The following is a 26331-nucleotide window of genomic DNA, read 5'->3' as shown; positions in this document are numbered from 1 at the left end:
TTCCCCTTTGGAGACTGTGGAAGCCGAGCAGGTCTCTGGTCACAGGTATCAAAGCATATTCTCCAGGCAGAAATAAATCTACCGTCTTTGCTTTGCACAGAGCTGGGAAGTCCTTGTGATTATTGAATTCAGCCCTTTCTGTTGATGTGAACTTCCCAACCTTCAGCTTTTCCGTTGTCCTGTCTTTTAAAGTGTCCACACTTCAGCTTCTATTTTCTAGTACCTTCCTCTGCTCTGTAGGGTTGTGAATATGTTCCCTGTCTAGTCACATGTAAGGAGTGCCACAGTTAGCTTTCATGGGAACTTCAGCACACCCTCCTGACGTCTTTCAGTATGGCATCCAGAAACATGTTACTTTCATCTATGCAAACTACTTTGGATATCTTATCTTCCCTCTCACAATCTAAATTTAAGTTCTCTTTCCCTAAGTTATAGGTTTCCTACCAGATATTTTGCCTGTATCACTTTGAGCCAGAAACCTCACTGAATCTGTTTGCTTCCTGTGCTGGACTGCTCTAGAAATCCTTCATGTCATCAATATGTACTACTACCCTATGTTATTGCTTTCCATTAAAGAAAGAAGTCTTCTAATTGCTAAGCAAGCTTTGACACAGTAGTGACTGTTTTGGGGGATACTTCCTAAGTATTGACAATATTTAAATGGAATGGCAAAGAGGCACTGGTGCTTTTACTCTGGTAGGTATTTTTTAGGTGCTCTGTTAGAGCCTAGAATGAACACCCTGTGGTCCCACTGTGGTTCTATCCCTTGGCTCAGCTGCTGGAATTTGAGGAGTCTCTCTCCTTACCCTTTGTGTTAACACCTATTGTTCCTCCAGCTGTCTGCCTCTGCTCTGTCCAGCATAAATCAGTGCAGAGTGAGGAAACAGTGCAATAAATCTACATTCTTATCCCCTTTGTCTTATTAACTCTGCAATTAGACTTTACTTCTCCAAGTAGCAGATTTCACATTTAAATACCAGGAAGTCAAATTTATATCCATAAATAATGGGAAACAGAAGACTCAGCGGCTCAACTCTTACCACAAGCTAGTATCATCCAGCTCTGATAAAGGCACATGCTAGAGATACCAAATAACATTGTAAGTCTTCTTTTTAAAAAATAGATGAGTGTGTGTGGTAGAAAAGAGAGAGATGGGGCTTTTCTTATTCCTCACTGAATTCAGTGTAACCAGGTAAAATCCTCTGGAGGACTCCAAGGTTGAAGTGTTTTTTTAAGGCCCTACTTGCTTTTAAAGCAGACTGCATGTCCCAACAAAAACAATTATCTAAGTATTTTTATGACCTTGTTCATTATGTTTATTCCATGTGTCAGATACTGCTTAGGGGATAGAAAATAGTGATGCCCAGCATACAACAGACCATAGCTCATGCTTCTGGATTCATGTTAAGGACAGTCAGGATATTTTGCTATAGGACACCGATGCTATCTCAGAGGGAGGAAGAAGAACAGGTGTGTGTTCTGCAGGGGATAATTTACCCTCTATGAATCTGGGTTTCCAAAATAGGAATGATATAACATCATGTCTTCAAGCTTGCAGTGAGGGTAATTGTGGTAAAGCTACAAGCCAGTGCTTAGCTAGGTCATTTCTGAGATGAAGAAACCCAGAAGTGTCAGATTCTCCCACATGCTTGGTCACAATATTGGACACTTAGAATACACATTATATTTGGTGAAAACAAAGCCCTTGGTGATCTTAGAACAGTTTAATTGAGTAATCAACATGGAACTTGCATTACAGCAGACTGGGAATGGTTATAGGGAGTGAACAGTAGACAAGTAATTACAATAGCTAGGCTCTGAGATGAGGAAGACATGGATAGACAGCAGAGGCCTTGGTGTAGGGCTGTGAGTGAAAAAGTTCAGGGTGTGAGAGCTCTGAATGCATCTAACTGCAGTGAGAGATGAGTACATCTGAAGATACAGCCAAGAGTGACTGATAATCAAAGTCACAGGAAGACTAGGGACACCAGGCATCCCAGAGCACTGGAGAGAAGAGGTCTGCTTTGCTGTTGTAGCAAAAGAGGTAGCAGGCATGCAGAAGCATAGGAGACGTATTACAAGATTTGAAAGTTACTAGTAGCAACTTAAGAATAAACAAGCATAGTGTTTGAAGTTGAATGCTTTCTCTTTTTCTCATTTACTGCTCCTGTGGAAATACATTAAGATCTCCAACACCACCCCCAAAAATGTCAGAGGCTGTATTCGGGGTCACTTTTGCACACTCAGAGGAGAAAGATGAGTGGCATAGCTTACTTGTGGAAAATCTGCTGTCAGGAAGAGGCTGTGAGCAGGCTCCTCAGGCGGGGCCCAGATAGGGGTGGGTCCCAGGAGCACGTTGCACTGCTATTGTTGATCCTAAAGTGGGAAGCTGGGGTAAAGCATAGGAAAGCTATTCATTAATCAGGCCGGAGCCAGTTGAATCTGATGATTAGTGGTTACTGTTTTGCTTCCTGGATCATTAATAGAAATAGCAGTCTAACTTCCACCATGTCTGACTGGCAGCAGGCTAGTTTCCTGGGCTAGTTCTCGTAGATTAGAGGTCCCTGGTCTCTGCAGACTGGATCAAAGTCTTCCCGTCCTAAGATGCTGCCTTTGTCTGTGTACACGCTCAGTGCTCACCACTTTGTTCTGATGGAAAAACAAAGTGATTTTACTTTCAGAGTCGGGTGTTGCTTTAGTCAAGAGAATGTGGAACCTGGGAGACAGAAGGGACTCAGCAGTCACTAATGGTGGGTGCCACAGAGATAGAAAGTTTGTGGGAATAATCTAAAAAACTGAACTTAAGTTGAATGTGTCTAACTGCTCAGAGACAGCAGTGAGAGATGAGCAGACCTGAAGATACAGCAAAGAGGAACCAACAGTCAGTGTCCCAAGAAGGCTGGAACAATGGGCATCCAGAGCACTAGAGAGAAGAAGTCTGCTCTGCTGTTGTAGCAAAAAGCAGCAGAGGTAAAGGAGAAATGTTAATGCATGCATCACAATGAGCAGTCCAGTGCAGTGGTAGCATGTATTTGGCATGGATGAGGCCAGGGGTTCCCATCAGAGCACTGAAAAAGAAAGTATCTACGTTGTCATTCTGACCCATAGAGGAGACAAACTCTGACGGTGAATGTGGAGCTTCAAGCCAGTCTCTCTTTTAGACCAGTGACTAAGGGAGAGAAAACTCGCTTTACATAATCTTTATATCTGTGTGGTTTTAACTCAGGCCAGACACACTAAAAAACTAATGGTCTGCCAAGTCAGTAGGTTCAAAAGGTTGGGTTTTGGTTTGGTTTTTGGTTTTTGTTGTTGTTGTTGTTGTTGTTGTTTTGTGGTTTTTCAATACAGAGGTTTTTCTGTACCTTTTGGAACCTGTCCTGGAATTCACTCTTTAGACCAGGCTGGCCTTGAACTCACAGAGGTCCGCCTGTCTCTGCCTCCCAAGTGCTGGGATTAAAGGCGTGCGCCACCACCGCCCTGCAGTTGTAAAGGTTTTTATCCAAGCCTTCACAGCTACGCAGAGGTAGATTTTTTTAATTTATTTCTTTTTTGTTATCACTGATTCACTTCATTTGACAACTCCACCCATGTATGGAGTGGATCCAGTCTTCCTAGTAGTTTTTTTTTTTTTAATTTATTTCTTTTTTGTTATCACTGATTCACTTCATTTGACAACTCCACACATGTATGGAGTGGATCCAGTCTTCCTTCCCTTTCACTGAGCCCGTAGTCACTAGGTCAGTCATGCTGCAAATGGTTTTTTTCAAATCTGGGATTGCAGAGTTCAAGTAATGGCATATTAAACCCAGTATCAAAGTGAATTATACTACAGAACTGCTGAGAACCTACCTTTTATCCATAGTAGTCATTTAGGCTTCATGGAGTTTAAGAATTTCCCCTTATAAATTTCCCTCTAAGGCATGATAAATGTTATGATTAATGGTTTGGCAGAGGGTGAATATTTGGAGATTGTTACTATTTCAAAAATTCCCTTGCTCCTAGCAGATAAGAGAAACAAGGTGCACTGCCATTGGTTGATTGTACGGTAAACCTTCCCTCTCTCCTCACATCATACACTTCTCTTTTCATCACAGCCTGATGAGAAATTTTAATGGGGTGTTTCCACCAGCGGTAAATCCACTGAACCATGTAGAAAATGCTTTTTACATCGAGGGAGAGAAGGCACCTTTTGTCAACCGGGAGAGTTGTGACTTCTCCATTAATGTTATGCTAAATTGAGAGCCTGCAGTGGTAGGAGAATAAAAATTAAGGAAAAACTGCCATTAAGATGCACATAGGAAAGAAGCCAGTTTGTGGGAAAATACCTGAAGCTCTTCACCACCGTGACTCACACAACAAATGGAGCATGCTCAAACCAGAGTGCAGAGAGAGCCTGGAATCCCTCCTCGGACCTGGGCTTCAAGAAACAAACCGAGGACTGGGTGTATTCTGTGTTCCTTTATCCCCTAGGCTCTGGACATGCCTGTGTAAGATAACCTGGATGCATCATTAATAAACTCTGGAAAACCCAGGACTTATAAGCTTCCATCAGAAACAAACTGTTTAAGGAAATGCCAAGCTATGAGAGACTGTGACATCAGTTAAAAACCTTTGGTCTGAGCTTGGGGCAAATGAATACCAAAGGAGTGTGGTTCTCTGGGTGAATCTTCCCAGATGCTCATAGAGCAGACTTGAAAGTTCAAGTCCAACTTATTATTACAGGCACCAATCAGTCTTACCTAGGTATTCAGTTATTCATTCAATAAATATGGCAAGTGTAGTTGGCACTAAACCCAATGTTAATTACACAGGTGGACCAGGGATACCAGCTCATTGGCCTGAGCTCATGTGTCTTGCGGGGAGTGAGTAGACTAGAAAAGTATTATATTCAGTGTTGATACTTTGTGCTAATGTGAACCACAAGTGGGAGACTTTGGGAAATTCCCTGGTTAAGTGGGATTTCTAAAACTGTCAGAGTATAGTGATCAAGAACAGCTCCAGTGTGAATGGAAAACAACTGTTGATGCAAAGAACACACAGCTCTCACTTTAAAGAGAATAAGAGTTTATTATGGAGCATTTTGAATGACTATGGCCCAGGAACACACATTTAGGTTACCTTAAATTCCATATGGCCACATGGAAGCAGTTTCATGAAGTTTTATGGTTTTACAGAACAAAGAAAGACATAAATCAAGAGAAGATTAAAATACATTCATGGGTATATCAGAGAGGCAGTTACAGCAAGATGGAGGAGGCTTTTCTGTAGGCCTAAGATGCTATCTGGTGACTGTCTTAGCTTTTCAGGTTGGTGGAAGCTAGTGGTCTGCTAGGTCAACAGATTCCAAAAGGTTTTTATCTTAGTCACAGGATATTCTGACACAGATGTGGGCAAGAAATGACTGTCTAGGGCTAACACTAACCTGAGATTAGGTGATTAGCCTCTAGACCTGTAGCACTCCAACCCTTCCACATGGCTGCAGTTTTAAGCAGTCAGTCTGCTCTTTTATTAATGAACATAACAAAATCCAGCACAGTGTTGTGAAATTTTTCACAAGAAACTGTGCACTTAAAGAAGATGACCACAATCATAATTTAAAATCCTTTGCAACTGTACATACAAGTCTCCATTCTACCCTTACGGGTTACTCTCCTGTATAATAAACCATATGACTACCTGCATGGACAATGATAACCTCTTCACAAAACATTAAATGTTTCAAGGAATGGAAGGACTGAAAATGCCGTCCTAAATGGCAATTGAAAGCACCCAGTGAGAAAGTTCTGTGCTTTAAGGAGAGGCAGCATGGCAAGGGGGTGTTTCCAGCCTCATTTTAATTACCATCCCTTAACCCTGAAATGCCATAAAATACTCTGCTGAAGGAGATTGGACAGAGTTAATCAGTTACTTTAGTGTTTTTCTCGTCAGTCACGGTGGCCTCTTACCTGGGAACTGAGTACACCCCTCTGTTCACTGGGTTTGTGGCAATAACAAAACAGAAAATGGATCCTTCTCTTTCTCAGCTTAGAAGCCAGCAGCATGTATCCATCACGTACCACAGCAAGCCCGGCAGTTTTCACAGGCACCGTGTCTGGTAGGAGAACTAAGGGCAGCCAACTGCACTGTTAAGAACTGAGCCCATTGGCTGTGGAGCGTACCACACCAGTGTGCTGATCTAGTCCACTAAAGCTCTGCATGTGAGGCTCTCGAGGCTGCATCATCAAGCCTGATAAATGCCATAAGGTCCAATGTGTTTAATACCTAACACTTAAGGGATTGTTTTTCACCTTGACTTTACAATTTGGAGGGACATATAAAATCACTTGTGTAAGCTCCGTGATTGCTCCCAAAACCTACCACCACTACTACATACTGCAAAAGCCATACAAGGCTAAGTACTACTCAAAAAAAGAAGCCTGAATTTCTGGAAGAATTTCTAAAGCAGCTATTTCTCTTTGATTCCGAAATTTAAAATAGTGAGAAGATAATGACTCACTGAAATGACAAATGTAGTAAATAAACTTTATTGACTCTGTTGGTGTGTATTTAAATACTGAACAAAATAAAACAGAAATAGTTGGGGATTTAGCTCAGCGGTAGAGCACTTGCCTAGCAAGCACAAGGCCCTGGATTCGATCCTCAGCTCAAAAAAATAAAATTAAATATAAATATAAATAAATAAATCAGAAATAAATAAAATATTGAAGCAAGATGAGCTCCACCACTCTCTGGCCACATGCCTAAGTGAGAAGTAGCTGCAGGAAGGAAGTACAGCAAGGCAGCCTGAAGCACTATGCCAGACACCTGAACTCAGGAGCAGCCTCTGGAGGATTCTCATCTGTTCCCAGGGGTATTATTATATGGCTTCTTAGATGAAATAGAATACTTTAATCTTAGCGATAATTTTACTCTTGGCAGAGACACAGGCCATGGGATGTCAAATGTGATAGATAGGCCTTCCTGAGCCTCAGACATGATGTCAGGCTTATCATCATGCCAGCTTGTACAATAAGACAGTATAACTCAGCTTATATGGAACTTTTTTCAATATTAAAATTGTCTTTCTTTATTTCTTTCTTCAAATTCTGACTTATTTTGTTGTCATTAATGAGAAATTTCTTGAAAACCTTCATTTTTATTCTTTTAGTTGTAATGATTTTTTTACAAGTTTTCTAATAACAACATCTATGTCCCTAGAATTACAAATAAAGACTTTTAGTAACTCTTTTTGTATCATGAAATACTTTTCCCATGTTGAAAAGTGAAGATGGATTACTGAATTTCATCTTTAATTCTTTTTAATAATTGGTTTATTTTTATTTTATACACATTGGTGTTTTGCCTGTGAGGGTGTCTGAGCCCCTGAACTGTAGTTACAGACAGGTGTGAGCTACCATGTGGGTGCTGGGATTTGAAACCAGGTCCTCTGGAAGAGCAGCCAGTGCTCTTAACTACTGAGCCATCTCCAGCCCCTTTAATTCTTATGAATGCTTATATTACAGCTGTGTCAAAGTAGTTTTACTGAAACCTGAACTCAGCAACTCTGTCCATTTGATCGTCTCCTCTTCTTTATGAAGACGATTAAGGCTCTTTTATTCAACACTGGCTAGAACTGAGGATAAGACGCTCCTTCAGCATTTTACAATGGTACTTGAAAAATAAAAATACTCAGTATAAAGTGCCTCAGTTAAGGACTTTGTGTCTGAATCCCATGGTTTCTACTGTATTAAAAAGTCAGGGGTGGGACACCCATGAGTCAGTTTTCCTTCAGGCCTCAAACCTGCAATGTTAAGTCAATCTACAAGCACTGAAAAAAATTATGAGAACACAGTTATATTTTTCAACTAATGTAAATACTAAATAAGTATAGCACAGGCCATTTAATTTTGATGAACTAATCCAAAACATCCCCAAGGCCTCCCTGGTGTGTTAAGGACACAGACTGTGCTGTGGTAACACCAGAGTCGGGAGACTTGAGCTCCACTGCTGTGTCCAAGATCAGTGAGGTATGTAGTTATTTCCCCATCTTGAAATAAAGGGTATGGACTTAGACAGATGGCTCTTCAGCTTCATTTCTTGAAGCTCTAGACATTGCCTAAGGCCCATTTGGTGCAGGAGGTAAGTGGAGTCTTGAGTCCAGCACCTATTATGGGTAGAAGTAGGAACAGCTTTGTCTTTGTGTGTGGTAACCCATGAAGCTAATACATAATGTCCTTGCAGATCGTGCATCCTATGCTAAGGTAGAGCAAGCCACGTGTTTACCCACAGTAGCATATAACCTAATAAATAAGTGAACAGTTAATATAGATGCCTGCTACTGCCACCGTGATGTCATGAATGCCACGTGGAGAATTATAAGTTCCAAGAAATCAGTTTCTAAGTGTGTGAGAGAACATTTTTTTCTGTGATCTCTAGGGGTCTATTACAATGTCTGTAGAGGAGACTTGCAAGATCTGCCTACCCTCTCCTCTTAGGACCACATAACATTGCTTCTGTAGTTCCTTCTTCTTGTCACTTCTCAATCCAGAATAGAGCCATGGCTTTCCCAGCTTCCATATCTTCACACTTCATCCCTTCACCACATAAAATAGCCTGTTGCTCTGTAAGGAGTTAGTGATAACAGGTGAGATCGGTCCTTCTGGTTTTGAAGGCAAGTCGTCATCATGAGGCATAAATAGGCCAGGGTAGAGCCAGGTAAATAGATTGGTTCAGTCAAATCTTGAGCAGACAAGTTGTTCTTCCAGCAGTTCCGTTTTGGTTTTTCCCAAGAATGTCTCCAATGTTTCCCTTCCCTTCTGTGGTAGTTTGAATGTAATGGGTCCCATAATCCCATAAGGAGTGGCATTATTAGGAGGTGTGGCTTTGTTGGAATGGGTATGGCCTTGTTGGAGGAAGTGTGTGGGAGTCGGCTTTGAGATTTCCTATGCTCAGCTTACCACCCAGTATGTCAGTCGACTTCCTGTTGCCTGCAAGGTGTAGCGCTCTCTGCTCCAGCACATCTGCCTGCACGCTGCCATGATTCCCATCGGGATGCTAATGGACTGAACCTCTGAAACTGTAAGGTGCCACCACAATTAAATGCTTTCTTTAGAAGAGTTGCCGTGGTCTCAGTGTCTCTTCAGAGCAGTGAAAACCCTAAGACTCTTACTCTCGTTGCTCTGATCTGAGGAAAGGAGCTTAACATCCTGCAGTCAAAGTCCTTCGAAACTCCTTCTTCGCCCCATGTGTCTATGCTGGTTGCTTTTTGTTTGCCTGTTTGGGGTGAGTTTGGTTATTCTAAAGAGCAGGAATTATGTCTCTTTCACTTACTGGGGTTAGGTACCAGCCGCACATTTGACATTATGCATTAATTCTGTGCTCCCTCACATCTTCCCATCTTTCTTCACTTTCCTGTGCCATTTGCATTTTTTCATATACTCGTAATAATCTCAGTTGACATTTGAAAGATGGAAGCAAATGTGACTTCAAAGCCTCCTTGGTGCAGATGAAATGATGATATAATACAGATTTTCAGTGCTTTTCTGGAGAAGTCAGGGCTCTTTGCAGGCATTAACGCATTCGTCTTCACCTTTCCAATGTGAGAAATAACGGCAGAAGATATTATTGGCATCTTCTAAATGGATGCTGGGATCGCCTGGGGATTTGTTTTCCTCAAAAATCATGGAATATTAGAGTAAGTTCAGTTCTCTGTTCTCCAGGGTGGCACTGAGGCCCAGCCACACAGAATGACTCACGCTGTTCTCCAGCCTGAAATGAGGACCTGGTCCTGGACCTGGACGTCAGCCTTGAATATGCTCACAATTCTCATACTTGTGTGGATGGTTTCCGGCAGGCCAGTATGCACAGGAGGCAGTGCTGAGGCCCAGGTGCTAAGATCAGGAGAGCAGCCCATGTATTGTGTGGGTCAGCGCTCTCTTTGCATACACATGTAAAGCTCATACTAGCCTTTCACAGTGAAGTTGTCCAGGCAGTTGTATACAGTTTAGCCCAAATCAGTAATGCAAACTGGTCGCATTTTATGGATGTGGACTGTCCTTTTTGTCTCATAGACCCTGTGGGTTTTTCTTTATTTCTTCAAGGAGCTCTGATTAACGCCAGAGAGGCTGACCTGAATAGAATACACTATCAATATAACATATTGGGGAATGTGTTTCAACAAAGAAACAGGTTTTTTTGCTTATTTTATGCAGATCTAAACATTTGAAAGTACTGATCTTGGAAGACAGTTCCAAACTAGAATACTTAGTTTTAATTCCTCCAAGTTGCAGAACTCTTGTGGTCTAATTGTGTTTTTTGATAGCAGGCTGTGTTAAACTAAAAAAGTAAAAATTGAAAAATAAAATAATAAAATATTAAAAGGGAAAAAATAAGGGAGCATCTGAAGCCCCCAAGCATCTTCCAGGCCTCATCCAAGGGTGTGTAGATGTGTGATTGCTGAGAGGGGAGGGTGTGTAGATGTGTCACTGCTGAGAGGGGAGGGTGTGTCTTCCTTGCTCTCATGCATTTCATGATTCCTCCTTAGGCTAAGGGTAGAGTGCCCACCTCAGGAAGTGTCCAGTGGTCAGGGTTTAGGGAGATAAATTTCAAAAGGAAAGCCCAATGTGACTATTACCAGAGGCATGCATAAGAACAAGTTTGATTCACCATTGTCCCAGCGTAGGGAGTTCTGGATAACACAGGTTCATTTCCAGGCCCTTTACATGCAAGCATGAGCAGAGGTTGCCCTTGGACGGCTTCTGTGTGCCGACAACAGACTCATTGCATCATCCAGGCTGTGTGCTCGCTCTTCTCAACTTTCTCTAAGATGCCAAATCTCAAGTCCACAACCTCTGTCTGGATCTGATGAATTTTTCTTCAATTCAGATTGGTCTTAATGCAAACCAGTGAGCATTTCACAGACATGGCACTGGCTGAGCTCAGAGGGAAGCAGGTGAAGAGAAGGCAGTGCTTCCCTGGAGCTCCCTGGCCTTCCCTCCAGCCTTTTCCTGAGGACCAGCACATCTTCCCACATGACTAGAGTTCCGCTCCCCACTACCCTAAAGTATATATAGCACTGACAGGACAGCACCCCGACCATGCAGACAGTTTCCAGTTGTCTAATTTCTTTTTCCAAGTTTTTGAAATATGAGACCTACTTTTAAAAAGTCACGTATTGTCTGTAGTTGGCATGCCTGTTTACTCTGTCAACCAGAGAAGTCCCTCCGCTAATTTGGGGGTTCATGACACTGACTATTTTGAGGCATCCTAGCAGCTAATTTCTTCACCCCATGATCAGTATTTATCTGTTTCATTATCTGATTTTAGATTCAGGTCAAGCAGTTTAGAGCAAAAGCAATACCTACATGGAACTGCATCCCTCCTTAGCATCAGCTCAGGAGGCACGTGGCCACTGTTTGTCCTTTCTTACTGATGCTGCTTGATCATTGATCATCTGGCTGAGATCTGAAAGTGCCCAGATCTGACTATTCCCTTTGTTCTTCTGAAATTGAAAACAACATGGGAGTGGCACTTTGATTCTGTGTGATCAGCCGCTCCCCAGCATCATTTCAGCTGGTGATTTAGCACTAATGGCTTCTGCCTGACCCAGTTATTACACTGCTTGCTGCAGAATAGTGACTTTATGTCATTCCTTAGAGTTGACACTCTTCTCTAAAGAAATGTTCTTCTCCCCTTCTGCCTTTGGGGATTCTTTTTGTTATGAAATGCATTGTAATGCATTTTCCTCAATAGTCTTCTATGTCTCAAATTGTCCCAGCAACTCTGTCCTTTTGACATGTCTAAATGGGTTTTGGATCATTTTCTTATTTTTGCAGCAGCATGTTTCAGGCTCACCAGGTACTTTTTCTGCCCTAAACTAGGATTTTAAATAGTCAGCTTCTAATACAAAGTATGTTCTAGAGAAGGAACCAAGTCATTTTCAACCAGACAAAGAACTATTAATTCAGTCACTGTAAGATGAAGAATGGGAGAGTGCTACAGGCTAGGAAAGGAGCTACGAGTTCAGACTGTATGGATCCAATTTTCAGGGAAAAGGCTAGATTTGTTCCTGGAGGGAACAAAAAATTGTCCATGAAAATGGGAAATTCATGTCTTATTGAAGGACTGTGGAGTTGCATAGAATGGCTGGTAAGTAGGTAAGAAATAGTCAGGTGATAGGGAGTCCTAACCACTATGCCAACATACGTGGATAGGTCCAGGGGGGTATGTTGCTTTGTTTTCATTTGATAGTTACCCCATTGCCAATTAGGGTCCATCATTAGTTATTCTTTCCCACAGGAGTGGCATGATTAGAGGTGAGGAAGAAGGATAAGGAGGAGAGACGGTGGTTTTAAAGGAATGTAAGTAGATTATCTGCCACAAGCTCAAGCAGTGCTTGACTGTTTTATCAGCCTTACCAGTACAGGGTATGTCCTCTTGAAACTTTTAGATTTGGTTTGCTTAAAGTTTTACTTTTCAGTAGTCTTCCTACATTTTCTTGTAGGTATTCCTCAGCCTAAAGGGTAGTGAACTCAGCCCTCGGGAATGTATATGTTGAGAGTTAAGTATCTGTTGACCTATATAAGGCTTAATCATCTGAAATAACTTAACTTATACCGAGTGTCATGTGCTTTTAATAACCTGCCATGTGAGCCTGAATATTTATGTGTAGAATGATAATCAGATTCTATGTAATCAAACCAAGAGACACTGTTCCCTGGTATGACAGATGACTGCGTCCATCCTGTCTTGTCACTTTTACTAAAACATGAGAACCTTAGGTGCAGAGACATTTGATCCCTGGTAGCGGCTGCATTCAGACTCTAAGAAATGCCATTATCCCTCCATGCTGGCTGGTCTCAGGTCTACCATGAGTACCATATAGTGAGGTTCTCAAGCCCCTTCTACAAGATGGCACAGTATTTGCACACTATCTATACATACCCTTCATACACTTTAAGTAAGCTAGACTCTTCACAACAAGGTATCAATTGCTTGTCATATCTTTTATAACGTAAATGCAATGTAAATAGTTTCTATACCGTACTCTTCAAGAAATAATTGTAAGAAAAAAATGGTCTGTATATGTCCAGGACAGACACAGATGTCTTTTCCCAGATATATCAACCCACAGATGTAGGCCTTAAGTATTTAGAAGACTGTATCTAGAAAACAAATAAAGGCATACATATACATGACCAAGGTAGCACCCAAAATAACTAAGTATTTCACAGAAACTAGCCTAGAAAAGGTATGAGTTTACTTCATTCTACTCAGCCAGCTAGATGCTAATCACTTGCACGAAGGCATTTGATAACTGCTTAAATCAGTATGTCTCTCTCTTCTGATTTTAAGAGGCAATCCTAACATGTTCTTTCAGTAGAATAGCCAGAGAAAACAAAATGAAGAGAATTTTTCCTGAGTACTTATTTTATGTTAGAAATCAGATCCTGTATTCTATATACCATTCCTGTGAAGTAGGGATTATTATTCACATTCTGCAGTTAAGGGAGCTGAGACCACAGTGAATAACTCAGTTCACTGAGTTAGTGAATGAGAGAGCTGAGCTCTGTTTGAACTTGGGTCTGCCCTCTGTCCTCCCCATGAAGGGCCCGTTATTTTGACAGAAAGATGCTTTTTCTCTCTCTACAAGCTCCTGGTTCTCATCCTTACCCCTGGAGAACCTGGGACAGAAGGTGAAAATGCCTACGAGAATGTTTCTTGTATTTCTGAGATCTAGTTCTCTACAATACGAAAGCCACAAGTTAGGCTCTGGCTCTACCAATGCCCTAACATACCTCCTGTGAAATTTCACCGGAATAGGAACTCAACCAGTCCTTATTGTCAGGCCTGCCAAACAACCTGCCATCAGTACAGATGAGGACTACAGCTTGAAAAGAATAGAAGAGATGCAAGATTTACATTTAGACAAAGACCAAGCCTAGGTCCTTGGTTTCTAGTAGTCCTGTTGTGTATTTGATTCTTGTCCTTTGTTAAAAGCAGGACTTCATCTGAATGACTAGTTGACTACAGCAGCTGTGTGTGTCTCACTGTACTCTGCAGTCCAGAGAGAGAACTCTCTGAACTTGAGTCTCAACTATCTAAAAGCTCAGCCCCGTTTTATACAAGTTCTCCAGTGTGAAAAGAAGAAAGCGGTTTTTCTCCAGTATAGATGAAGCTTGCTCCTTCCGCCAGTGTCCTTTTCAGAGTGAGCACCCCTAATCTAAAGATCCAGAGTGCTCCATGATATAAAACTTGTTGTCTGCACACAGGACACCATCAGTGGACAATCTCATGCCTGTCCTTGTGTGACAGGCAGCAGTCAAAACACAATCACTAAATAAGAAACAAAGTTAACATTAGCTTGTGTGTACACAGTGTTAATGACTTGAGCTCTGTCCTCAATGTAACATTATATATTCAAATACTCTGAATCTGTAACATTTATAATGTCATGTGTCATAGATAAGGGATGTGCTCCACCTCTTCTTTATTCCTAGATTGGCCCTCAGATGTTTGGGGGTGAGGGGACTCTAGTCATAACCCAAAAGGTCTTTCAAATTTTTTCTGTGAAGATTTTATTGTGGTATTCAAAACTGTGGTTTTCTTAAAATGACAGTAAATTTGTTGGGGTTTTTTTTTTTAGTTCTTATTAATTTATATTAATAATACATAATGATGTGTTTCATGATGGCATTGCTACATGGTTATAATTTATTTTGATTATACTCTCTCATTACCTTTTCTTAACCCCCTCTAACTCCACCTGCTCCCCTTCCTCTTCCCAGTTCATCCCTTTCGACTTTCCTGTCTTTCGTGAGTGTGTGTGTGTGTGTGTGTGTGTGTGTGTGTGTTGAATTTTATTAGGTTGTTGACATGGCCATGGTGAGATGTAATCTACAGAAGGCTAGTATAGTCACGTTCATAAAATAATCACTCAGAGGCTTAATATTAATTATAAACTGTTTGTTCTGTGGCTCAGGCTTATTGCTAGCTAGCTATTACATCTTAAATTAACCTATTTCTATTCATCTTTGTATCGCCACATGTCTCATGTTCCTATTACATCCTGCTCCCCTGGCAGCTCGCAGCATCTCCCCTGACTCCACCTTTCTTTTCCCTGTGTCTTTGCTTGGATTTCCTGCCTGTCTATAACCTGTCTTGCCATAGGCCAATGCAGCTTCTTTATTAACAAATGGTAGCCACACATATTCACAGCATACAGAAAGACCATCCCGCAGCACTTCCCTTTTTCTATCTAATCAAAAAGGAAGGTTTTAACTTTAACATAGTAAAATTACATATAACAAAACAGTTACAATATCTAGCCTATTTGTATTTGGCAAAATTAAAGAAAATATTCTATTAATTATCTTATATTTGTGAGTCTAAAGTTTGATATCTAATTTACCTTTCATCATAACCAAGGAAAACTATAATTATAACTATCTAGTCTTCAATTCCATCAAAGACCCCAGAAGGATATAATAATATCTGAGTAAACAGGAAGTGCATTGCAAGCAACTTCCAAAATTCTAGAAATGACAGCGACATCTGGCTGCCTGGACAGTTACCCAAAGTTCCTGTACAGCATTGGGGCATCTATCTTCAGCCTGCAAGCCTAGAGTCTCTGGCATACTTTCAGTGAAGCAGGAAATTTGAAAGACTGTTCTGCCTATTGGCAAAGTTCATCAGTTGCTTTCCTCTGTGTCCTGAAAAATGTCTGACAGTGTCTTCTATGAAGCAGGAACTGAAGGACCATCTCACCTTGTTTTGGCAAAATTTAGTGGTCACTTTCCTATGGCCCTGAATGTCTAGTTTATACAACATATTGTCAAGCAGTCCAGGCAAGAGCAGTTTCCTGCCCAAATGGCTAGCCTTTTCGACATTGTAAGCAAACTCCATAAGGAGTTTCCTTGATACCCATCATCCTCTTTGAAGTAATTGGTGCTGACAGGAGCAGATATGTCTCACTGTGCAGAAAAGTCTAAGCTCTTAAGACATTTTAAATGCCATATTCTGTTGATCTTTGAAGATTATCTATCTAATTGAAATATATCTTTGTATACCTAAAAATCCATGACTATATGCTGTGGGAAGTTCTGTATGGCAAATGTGTTGCTAATTAGTCGATAAATAAAACACTGATTGGCCATTGGCTAGGCAGGAAGTGTAGGCGGGACAAGGAGGAGAATAAAGCTGGGAAGTGGAAGGCTGAGTCAGAGAGACACTGCCAGCCGCCACGATGAGAAACAACTTGTGAAGATGCCGGTAAGCCACGAGCCATGTGGCAAGGCATAGATTAATGGAAATGGATTAATTTAAGACATAAGAACAGTTAGCAAGAAGCCTGCCATGGCCATACAGTTTGAAAGCAACATAAGTCTCTGTGTTTACTTGGTCGGGTCTGAGAGGCTGTGGAACTGGCAGGTGAAAGAGATTTGCCCTGACTGTGGGCCAGGCAGGAAAACTCTAGCTACAAATGGCGTCCAACGTGGTGGCAAGAGTTTCCACCTAAAAAACTGAGAAAAAAGATTCTAAAACGGAGCTAAAAACAGCTTCCTAATTGTCTCTCTCAAATGAGCGGCAGCTGCTGGTTTCAGCTACTGGTGGGTTCCTGGCGTGCGTGCTCAACCTGCAGTATGGCGGGAATCAGGCCTCTGCAAATGGCACATTAAGCTGTGTGGTGGATTTAGCCTTTGCTAGTACAAAATAAAAAAAGAGGTTTTTGGGCTACATGCTGCTTGGATAAAAACATAGACCCACGATTGCTCCCAGAACTGATGGTAAAGTACCACGGCCATGTGGGGAAGCTGAAGTGGGTGGAGCCAGCAGCCACAGCTGCTGCAGTTTAAAGCAATAAATTCACAATAAGACAGATTCAGATGTAATAGTTTACAATGTATGTAAAAATGTACGTAGGCTTGAAAGAGAGAAAAAGGAATATATACAGTTATATAAAGAAATAAACAGTTTTTAAAAATAAAGTCTTTAAAGAGACAGTAAAGGTAGTATTAAAAAAAAAAGCCACGTAAAAAATGGATATTACACAGAGAATCTGGATTGTGTTGTCTTTGGGATTTTTAACTGCAGAAAAACATTTGATTGTAAAAGCTGTTCAGTTATGCCAAAATGTATATTTTAAAGATACCTTGACTTCAAAATTTGGATGTAAGGATATGTTACTTTGGAAAGGAGACTCTGCTTTTGTTCCCACAGAAAGCCAGAGGCTATGGATTTGTTCAAGATTAAGATACATCAGGTTTGACCAGCCAAGGCCACCTGAAAGGTCTCCAATGACACCATGGCCCAGATGATCCAACATCCAGAATGGTTTCAAGGCAACTGGCTCAGACGATACAGCCTCATGGACTACTCCATAATCCTAAAATTTTGTTTCCCCAAAAGATACAGCGCCCCCCTCCAGCAGGAAGTAGTAAGAGAAGCTACGCCCAAATTCCCAAATTATATGTAATTTTACTTTGTTAAGGTTAAAACCTTCCTTTTTGAAAAAAAAAAAGGGGGGGGGAAGTGCTGTGGGAAGTTCTGTATGGCAAATGTGTTGCTAATTAGTCGATAAATAAAACACTGATTGGCCATTGGCTAGGCAGGAAGTGTAGGCGGGACAAGGAGGAGAATAAAGCTGGGAAGTGGAAGGCTGAGTCAGAGAGACACTGCCAGCCGCCACGATGAGAAACAACTTGTGAAGATGCCGGTAAGCCACGAGCCATGTGGCAAGGCATAGATTAATGGAAATGGATTAATTTAAGACATAAGAACAGTTAGCAAGAAGCCTGCCACGGCCATACAGTTTGAAAGCAACATAAGTCTCTGTGTTTGCTTGGTCGGGTCTGAGCGGCTGTGGGACTGGCAGGTGATAGAGATTTGTCCTGACTGTGGGCCAGGCAAGAAAACTCTAGCTACAACTATAAGTTTGATTATCATAGATGACTATTAATCTGAATTTCTTAATGCTGTATTACAATTTTAAATGAGTTGCATAAACTTAATACCTTAAGCAAGAGTAGAAATAAACATATAGTATAACAAAATTGACCTTAAATTTGTATTAATAAACCCAAATCCATACCAATGTAAAGTATTTTGAGATTAACAGTTGTTTTTTGTATTAAAGTAGATTCAATAATCTGCCTTTTTCACCATTTCTATATCACATCCCCCTTTAAATATAAACAAACATTTATAAACAATGTTTTGGGAATTTAGGCATAGCTTTCTATACTACTTCCTGCTAATTGGGGGCACTGACAATCATATGGGGATCCTAAGAAAATTTAGGATTATGGTCAAGCTTGACTGGAGTAGTCTGTGAGGCTGCATCATCTCAGCCAGTTGCTTTGAAGCTGTTCTGGATGTTGGATCATCTGGGCCATTGCTCCCATTGGAGACCTATGGTGATATATTGAGTCCCCCAATATACTGTGTTCCCCAATAAAATTTATCTGAGGATCAGAGGAAAAAGCCAACCACTATAGTAAACATAGAAGTCAGGCAATCGTAGCACATGCCTTTAATCCTGTCACTCAGGAGGCAGGAATCTGTCTGGATCTCTGTGAGTTCAAGGCCACACTGGGAACAGAGCCAGGCATGATGGCACACGCCTTAAATTCCAACAATAGTTAACCATGGAGATTTGAAGATCTGTACAGACAGACAGGAAGTGACAGATCTGGGCAGGAAGAGGAAGTGATGTAGCTGGATGGAGACAGCAAATAATATAGCAGAACAGAAAGGCATATAGGCATGGGTATACAGGAAGTAGGTCTCTCTCTTTGGAGACTAAGGTGTCGGTGAGGTAAGGTTAGCTTGTGGCTTTTCCTATTCTTCTGAACTCTCAGGTTTTCACCCCTATATCTGGCTCTGGGGTTTTTATTTAGCAATTCACCTACAGAGACTTCTCGGCAGTGAGTCTTCCTTGATGGAACCATATTAACCTGGAAGGAATCTACAGCTTCTCATCTTCTGTGGGAACAAAAGCAGAACCTCTTTTCTAAAGCAACTTATCCTTAGACCCAAATTTTGAAGTCAAGATGCCTTTAAAATATATATATGTTGGTTTAGCTTAGCAGCCCCCACAATCAAATATCTCTCTGCAGTTTAAAAAAAAAAAAATCCCAAATACAGCACAACAAGATACAGTATCCACACTCTCTGTGTATTTTCCATCTTTATGTTGCTTTTTTTTTTAAATTACTCTAGTTCTTTTTTAAGGACTTCCTCTATCCTTTTCTTTTCTCAACCAAGCCTATGTATATTTTTAAGCACACTGTAACCCATTTAGAAGTTTTTTCCATCTGAATATGTTTTATTGTGTATCTGTAATAATTTTCTTTTTTTAATTTATTTATTTTATTAAGAAATTTATTCATTTTACATATCAACCACAGATCCCCCTCTCATCCCTCCTCCTGGTCCCCTCAGCCTTCCCTCGCCATCCCACCCTCATCCGCCTCCTCAGAAAAGGTAAGGCCTCCCATAGGGAGTCAGCAAAGCCTGGTACATTCAGTTGAGGCAGATCCAAGTCCTTCCCTTCTGCATCAAGTCTATGCAAAGTGTCCCACCATAGGTAATGCACTCCAAAAAGCCAGCTTATGCACCAGGGATAGAACCTTATTCCACTGCCAGGGGCCCCATAAACAGACCAAGCCACACAACTGTCTCACTTATGCTCATGAACTTTAGACCAATAGCTGTGTAGCCTGCATAGGACCGTAATCATTTTCTGACCATTGCTTTAAACTGCAGCGTGGTTAGGACCAGGTGATGGCCCTGGCTTCTTGCTCCACCCCGCTCGGCTTTTCAACATGGTGCAGGTACCAACGAGTCGTGCTTACCTCTCCAATTCTGGGAAGCAGTATTAAGCAGCATGCTTGTGTTTTTAAGCCCATGGCTGTGCTCTCAAGCCTGCAGGCAGCAGCTAGGAGAAGCCTCTTTGTATCACAGCCCATGAGAGACCACAGGAGTCCACCATGTCACCACTGAAGTCCACCATAGCCAGGGGAAGGGTGTCTGTACCACAGACCGTAATGAGACCTGAACCAGGAAGCTGTTCTGGGCTCCAGTTTAGAACCTTTCTTTTTTTTTTAAGCTCTCAGGTTTTATGTGGAAATTCTTAACAAAGGTCTGGGCACCAATTGTAGACTAAAGTCCCACCCAGTCCCTCCCAGGCAGGCTAGGCTCCATACTAGTGGCTGCATTATTGAAGAAAATGTCTCCCTATCCCAATCAAGGATAAATCCTCAGGAAGGTGTAGGGCCTCGTGAGCACCTCCCCTGTCTGTGGTTTAAGTTTGATGGACCCAAATTTGTGCAGTCTTTGCAAGTAATGTGTTAAAGAGAGAAGTGGCCATAACATGCCCAGAAGACACAGTCCCACAACTACACTCTTCATCCTCCAGCTCTTGCTTTCTTCCTACCCCTTCTTCTGTGAAGTTCCCTGAGCCTTGGAGGGGCTGACATAGATGCCCCATCACAGGCTGAGCATTCAACCATCGACTTATTCTCAGCACGCTGACCAATTATAAGCCTCTGCAGTAACCACCACCCATTACAAAAAGGAAGCTCTGTGACCAAAGAAGACAACAACACTAACCTATAGGCTCAGACTAAGTATTGAGAAGGCAATTTGACATGCACGGTATGTTCACTTAGCAATACAATAGCAGTAGGTCCCACTCAGGCCTATGGCCTTATAAGTTTAAATGGACTGTTCTATGTTTCAGATTATTCATTTTAGTTTCTACTCTCAGTTTACTTTCTGTAAACTGGGAGATTATCAAACATAAGTGTTGCTGTTAATTAGCTGTTGTTGCAATAGCAAATATAGAATAAAACCTAATTTATAGTTGCCTTGTTCACTAAAATGTTTTCTGAAAAGATTTTGTGCCTGTGTGTCCTGCCCAACACAGCCATTTCAATTCTTTGCTCGTTTGAAAACTAATTCAAATGCATCGTACCTTAGAAAAATAAAGGTGTATGGTGTGGTTTCCTACCTCTGAAAGCCTAGAATTCTTAGCCCTTGGAAAATCAGAAAGGAATTAATGCACTGCTGTCAACCACAGCAACATTTCTATACTGTTAGCCTTTGAGCTCAGTTAAAACTAGGTTTGGTTTCCAGACTTTCAACACATTGTGTCAATTTCAGGTGACTGTGTGACTTGGGTCTTCACTCTAGAGATTCCTCTCTGAAATTAGCAGCACTTCTAAGGCACCCTCTTGTGCCCTTGTGATTAACTAAATGACATCAAAAGTCCACACTGCCTCCAAAACAAATACTATAAAGCTGTGTACCCCTAGTTGTGAGATGAGTCTAAGGAAGCCACTGGTGGGGGGAACAGTCTTATATAAAGCAAGATATCATCTAGAGTTAGCAAGTTGACTATTGTAAACTCCACCATGACCCCCACCCAAACTCCACTGTCTACATCATACAACATTGTCTGGATCTGCAAATACTGATGTGTATATCCCCTTCATTTAGAAACCGTATGTCTCAAAGTTTCAGTTCTGGAGACAGGAGCTTCTTACAGTACACTGCATATTACAGTAGTGTTCATAGGAAAGTTACTCTGCATTCCTGGATAGTTCTATTTTATGGCTTCTTGTTTGCATTGGTAAAGACGTTGACAACTGCAAAACGCAAATAACATAAATTTTAATTAAAAAAAAAAAAACATGTGCAGTGCTAATGCTTCCTCTATGTTGACTTGCAATGCTGTTACTGGGAATTTCAATTGCATTTTCAAGATATCCTAAGGAAGACAGCAGGCCCCCTCTAGTGGAGAGTGAGCCTTATAACTGAACTATTTCCCTCAAGCATGAACTACTTAGATTCTGAAGGAAAGGGCAGTTTCTGCTTCACATTGGTTTATGTTTCTCGTCACGTTTTAACCAAGAAAATCCTGTTAGTCAAAGGATATTTGCAGGAGAGTCATTTTAAGTCACATTGGTGAAATGAAGTGTTCTGAGTAAGCAAGGCAGAAAGAAGGTGCTGACTCGTGCCAAGGTGCTAACTTGTTAAGACGTAAAATACATATTTACATATGTGACCTGTGAGATGTATAAATATCCTGTGGTAGTTTGAATGTAATTGGCCCCCATAGGCTCATAGAGCGTGGTACTATTAGGAGGTGTGGCTTTGTTGGAGGAGGTGTGGCCTTGCTGTAGGAAGTGTGTCACTGTGGAGGTGGGTCTTGAGGTCTAAAGCCATGCCCATTGTGTCAGTTCACTTCATGTTACCTGAAAAAGATGTAGGAATCTCAGCTCCTTCTCCAGCACTATGTCTGCTTGCATGCTGTCATGTCCTACCATGATAATAATAGACTGAACTTCTGAACTGTAAGCCATCCCAATTAAATGTTTTCCTTTACAAAAGGTGCCATAGTCATGGTGTCTAGTCACAGCAATAGAAACCCTAACTAAGACATACACAAACTATATAAGTCAAACTTACGCCTTCACTCCAGTAGTTAAGTAGCTTGAAGAATAGTCTTATCTCTTGCCTTCATCTTGAGCTAAGTCTATAACTTGTACGGTATTGCACATCTGTAAGTCAGCTTTGACCTCTGTGTTCCCATTAACTTTCCAGAACATAAGCCATGCTCAAAGTGGTATTTCTTTATGAGTCAAAAATAATGACCCAAACTCCATGCTTTTTTAGGTATCTAGTTTTCTGTCCCCATATGATTTGTACTGTGCCTTATAGAGTTTAATGGTTTTATAAAAAGTTATTTCTATACTATCAAAAAATAAAACTTGCCCAGGCAAGCAAGAAAGTAAATGGCACATTACAGATAAGTGTTTTGGGTTTAGAATTAGTAAAGAAAAGTGGGGAGGTTAATCAATCCATTATCTATAATAAGGTATAGCCCAAACGGTGAATGATACAATGACAAGTTCTAAGAATGGGTAGAGAACATTGTAGAGACACCTAAACCCTATACCATGTGTTTCCTCCACTCTGCTTTTAAAGTATAACATCTATCAAAGAATATGCTCAACTGTGTCATTGTAGCTGTTGATGAACTTGGTCTACACTGTGAAAAGTTTTTTTCATTAATCTGTTTCTCTTTTTTCCCACAGCAAATGATGTGCTTGCCTTTGGAACACTGGTCAGTACTTCTAACACCTACGATGGATCTGGGGTCGTGACTGTGGAAACTGATCATCCGCTTCTCTGGACCATGGCCATCAAAAGCTAACCTAGAGTGTGGTGTCCATCATGTGCCTCTGCCTTCCCTTATCTGCCCAGTGGCTCTTGCTCACCATGAACAATCATCTAGGTGTGCAGAAATCTAAACTTCTCCATAGGAAGCCCTGGGCTCTCAAGATGTTGGGGATTAGGGTACAGCTGAGGAGAGGAGCGCTTGCTACACAGGGGCAAGGTTTGACCCTGAGCACCACAAAATAGAGATGTTGGTGTTTAAACATTCTAGTCATGCTATAAATGATATCTCAATTTTATGTTGAGGGAAAATTATGTTCCATCAAAGTAAATAAGCTTTATTATACTCTATTGAAAAAGCTAATGTAGATCATTACATTCTATAATTCAGTTCCGATCATTGTAATTAATAAGTCCATTTACCTTAAAATTCTTTTTTAATTTTGAAGCACCAAAAACTGTTGTCAGTGTTGCCTTGGAGTCTAGCACTTCCTTAAATGCCTGCCAACAAGGGCTGCCTACCTCTGAGTATCTCCTCCTAGCATTGGCTTCCTCTCTATAATGTATATTATCTTCCAGAGTGCTGTGATAGAATGGCACCATTTCACTTTGACATGATATTTTAAAAGATAAGAATCATTGACTTAATTCTTAGATTTGAAAGCAAGCAGTTACATGGGCTATGGGTAAATGAAAAGTGGCAATTCATGATTCTCTCATACATTAACCCCTCAAAACTTAAAAGTAATCACTCTGAGCTTTAGAAATGCAGAGATCCTTATGAAAATCATGACAAACTCAAGAAGTTTGTGTAGAGGATTCTTAATCCTAAAAATTCAGTCACTTTTAACATGCCTCACACTAAAAAAAATGAACTATTAATTCAGGGACCATACATTTCCTGACATCAGCAGAAAATGAGTGTACCTATGGAGATAAATGAGCACAGCCTGCTGAGGAAGTCATCCCAATGTGGTGATATTGTGTTTCCCCAAAAATATTGTACATCTTAATAAACATATCTGGGATCAGAGAACAGAATAGCCACTAGATATAGAAGCCAGAAAATGGTGGCACACACACCTTTAATCCTAGCATTCCAGAGGCAGAGATCTGTCTGAATCTCTGTGAGTTCAAAGCCACACTGGAAACAGCCAGGCATGGTGACTCACACCTTTAATCCCAGGAAGTGATGGCAGAAAACAGAAAGGTATATAAGGTGTGAGGACCAGGAACTAGAGCTGGTTAAGCTTTTAGGCTTTTGAGTAGCAGTTCAGCTGAGATTCATTCTGGATGAGGACTCAGAGGATTCCAGTCTGAAGAAACAGGATCAGCTGAGGAATTGGTGAGGTGAGGCTGTGGCTTGTTCTGCTTCTCTGATCTTCCAGCATTCACCCCAATACCAGGCCCTTGTTTTTATTAATAGGACCTTTTAAGATTCGTGCTACATCCCAGCTCACCACGTACCTGGTTCCTGAACCCCGTCTAGCTGTAGAGTGGAAGGGTTGTAATCATTGCGTAGGAAAGAACCACAGATCCAAACTCTAATGCTAACATGTTGCAGTTGGAGAGCAAATAATACTAACTTAGCATATGCTTGCTGATGCATTAAAATGTACTCATGTTTCTTTCATGCTAGCCCTTACTCATCTTCCTATCCTCTCCTAGCCCATTGGTTACATCTTGCCAAACAACCCATGACTTAAGGACAGCCTGCCCACCATGTTACGTTAACCATGACTGTGTCACTGTCTTCCTGGTGCTACAATAGTATGAGGCTTAAAACATACAGAGAAAGAAAAGAGATCAGTTGAACCAATGCCAAGTTCTGAACAGAAATTGTTAGAATTATTGTTATTATTTATGCAACTATGATACTGAAATCTGGATGTCAAATAAAAAGTTATTAAAGTGCATGTCTATAGTGGTTTTCTAAGAAAATGTTCAATTTTATCACTTGTATTTCATTATGACCCATCTCTCATAATCAGTGTTTCTGCTCAAAGGGTTAACTAAAGATGCATAATTCATAATGAAATCTCACATCTGATTTCAAACAGCAATCCAGTCACATTAAGTTCTCCCTCTATCCTTTCCCCATGGACATTACTCTCTAGACGACCTGAACCAGTGATTTTTATCCCATTGTTTTGGAGCCCTCTGGCTTTCTCTATAAAAATAAGAATTGCTTGTCTTACCTAGCCACTTTGTAGGAATTAGAAAAGACAAAAATGAAGACAGCTTGTAGTATGGCTGCCTAGTTGCTGGAGAAAAGGAGCCAGTAGTGAACCGTGTGTCTTCTGTGGTGGAGAAAAGAAAGAGAACTGGCAGAGAAAGACGTCTGAGGAGCAGCAAGAGACGAGACGGGACAGTTGAAGATCACATTGGTGCCAAGGTGACAGGCTCATGACTAGGACCTTCTGCATCCTCTCAGTACAAATGCAGAGCTCAGAGGTTCCATGCATCCCTTTCCTTCCCAACAGACAGATGCTATTCTGCCAGGAAGAGAGAAGCAGCCAAGCTCCTCCAGTGATTCAGCAAGACCTCCAGCTGCTGCCACGAACACTACTTGCCACAAATGAAATTAGAAGAAGAGACAGAGCCAAAACTAGGCATGCAGCATCTTCTTTACCACCACTCTCTACTCCAGGCAAAGTAGAGGTCAGCCATGTCTCCATCTTCCAGTCTGTAGACTGCTGTATGATCAAAACGAGAAGTGTATTCATTACATGCAAAAGACATGTGTCCGTCATTTAAAAAATTTACTGTTAATGCATGTCTTATTTAACCTGCAAGCATGTGTGTGTGTGTGTGTGTGTGTGTGTGTGTGTGTGTGTGTGTGTGTTTTAATGAAGCTTGGTAAACATGTAAACACTGGAGTGAGTGGGGTATAGATACTTAACCCAGACTATCACCTGTGAATCATGCCAGAAACATCAGATGACCACCTCAGGGATTCTCTCAAAGCAAAGGCCACCATCCCCAGGTCCTGCTGATAGCTGAAGAACTGCTTGCTGATGTTATAACTACCCCTGCTTGTTCCTTGAATCTACGTAAGGGCCGTCTCCCTCTTTGTGTGCTATCCGACTCATCCAGACAAATTGTTTGCCTATTTTTTTTAATAACAACAATATGAGCTGCAAATGATGAGGGCTCAGGTACGTGGCTGAA

At 41.2% G+C, this 26331-nt stretch overlaps 1 protein-coding gene across 3 annotated transcripts in view; it reads left to right on the top strand.

The window, feature by feature from the left end:
- Tpk1 (thiamin pyrophosphokinase 1) overlaps nucleotides 1-24216 on the top strand; it is a 321220-nt gene extending 297004 nt beyond the window's left edge. For all 3 annotated transcript variants that reach the window (XM_059257666.1, XM_059257664.1, XM_059257665.1), the window contains one exon: nucleotides 23079-24216. In XM_059257666.1, the coding sequence (XP_059113649.1) occupies nucleotides 23079-23197 (119 nt within the window). In that variant the 3' untranslated portion in view covers nucleotides 23198-24216. The remainder of the gene's footprint in view (nucleotides 1-23078) is intronic.
- Nucleotides 24217-26331: the final 2115 nt, after the last annotated feature.

The sequence above is a fragment of the Peromyscus eremicus genome, chromosome 3 (assembly GCF_949786415.1).
Source record: "Peromyscus eremicus chromosome 3, PerEre_H2_v1, whole genome shotgun sequence".
Taxonomy (NCBI): domain Eukaryota; kingdom Metazoa; phylum Chordata; class Mammalia; order Rodentia; family Cricetidae; genus Peromyscus; species Peromyscus eremicus.
Note: the sequence above shows the minus strand (reverse complement) of the source record. Positions and strands in the feature narration are given on the sequence as shown.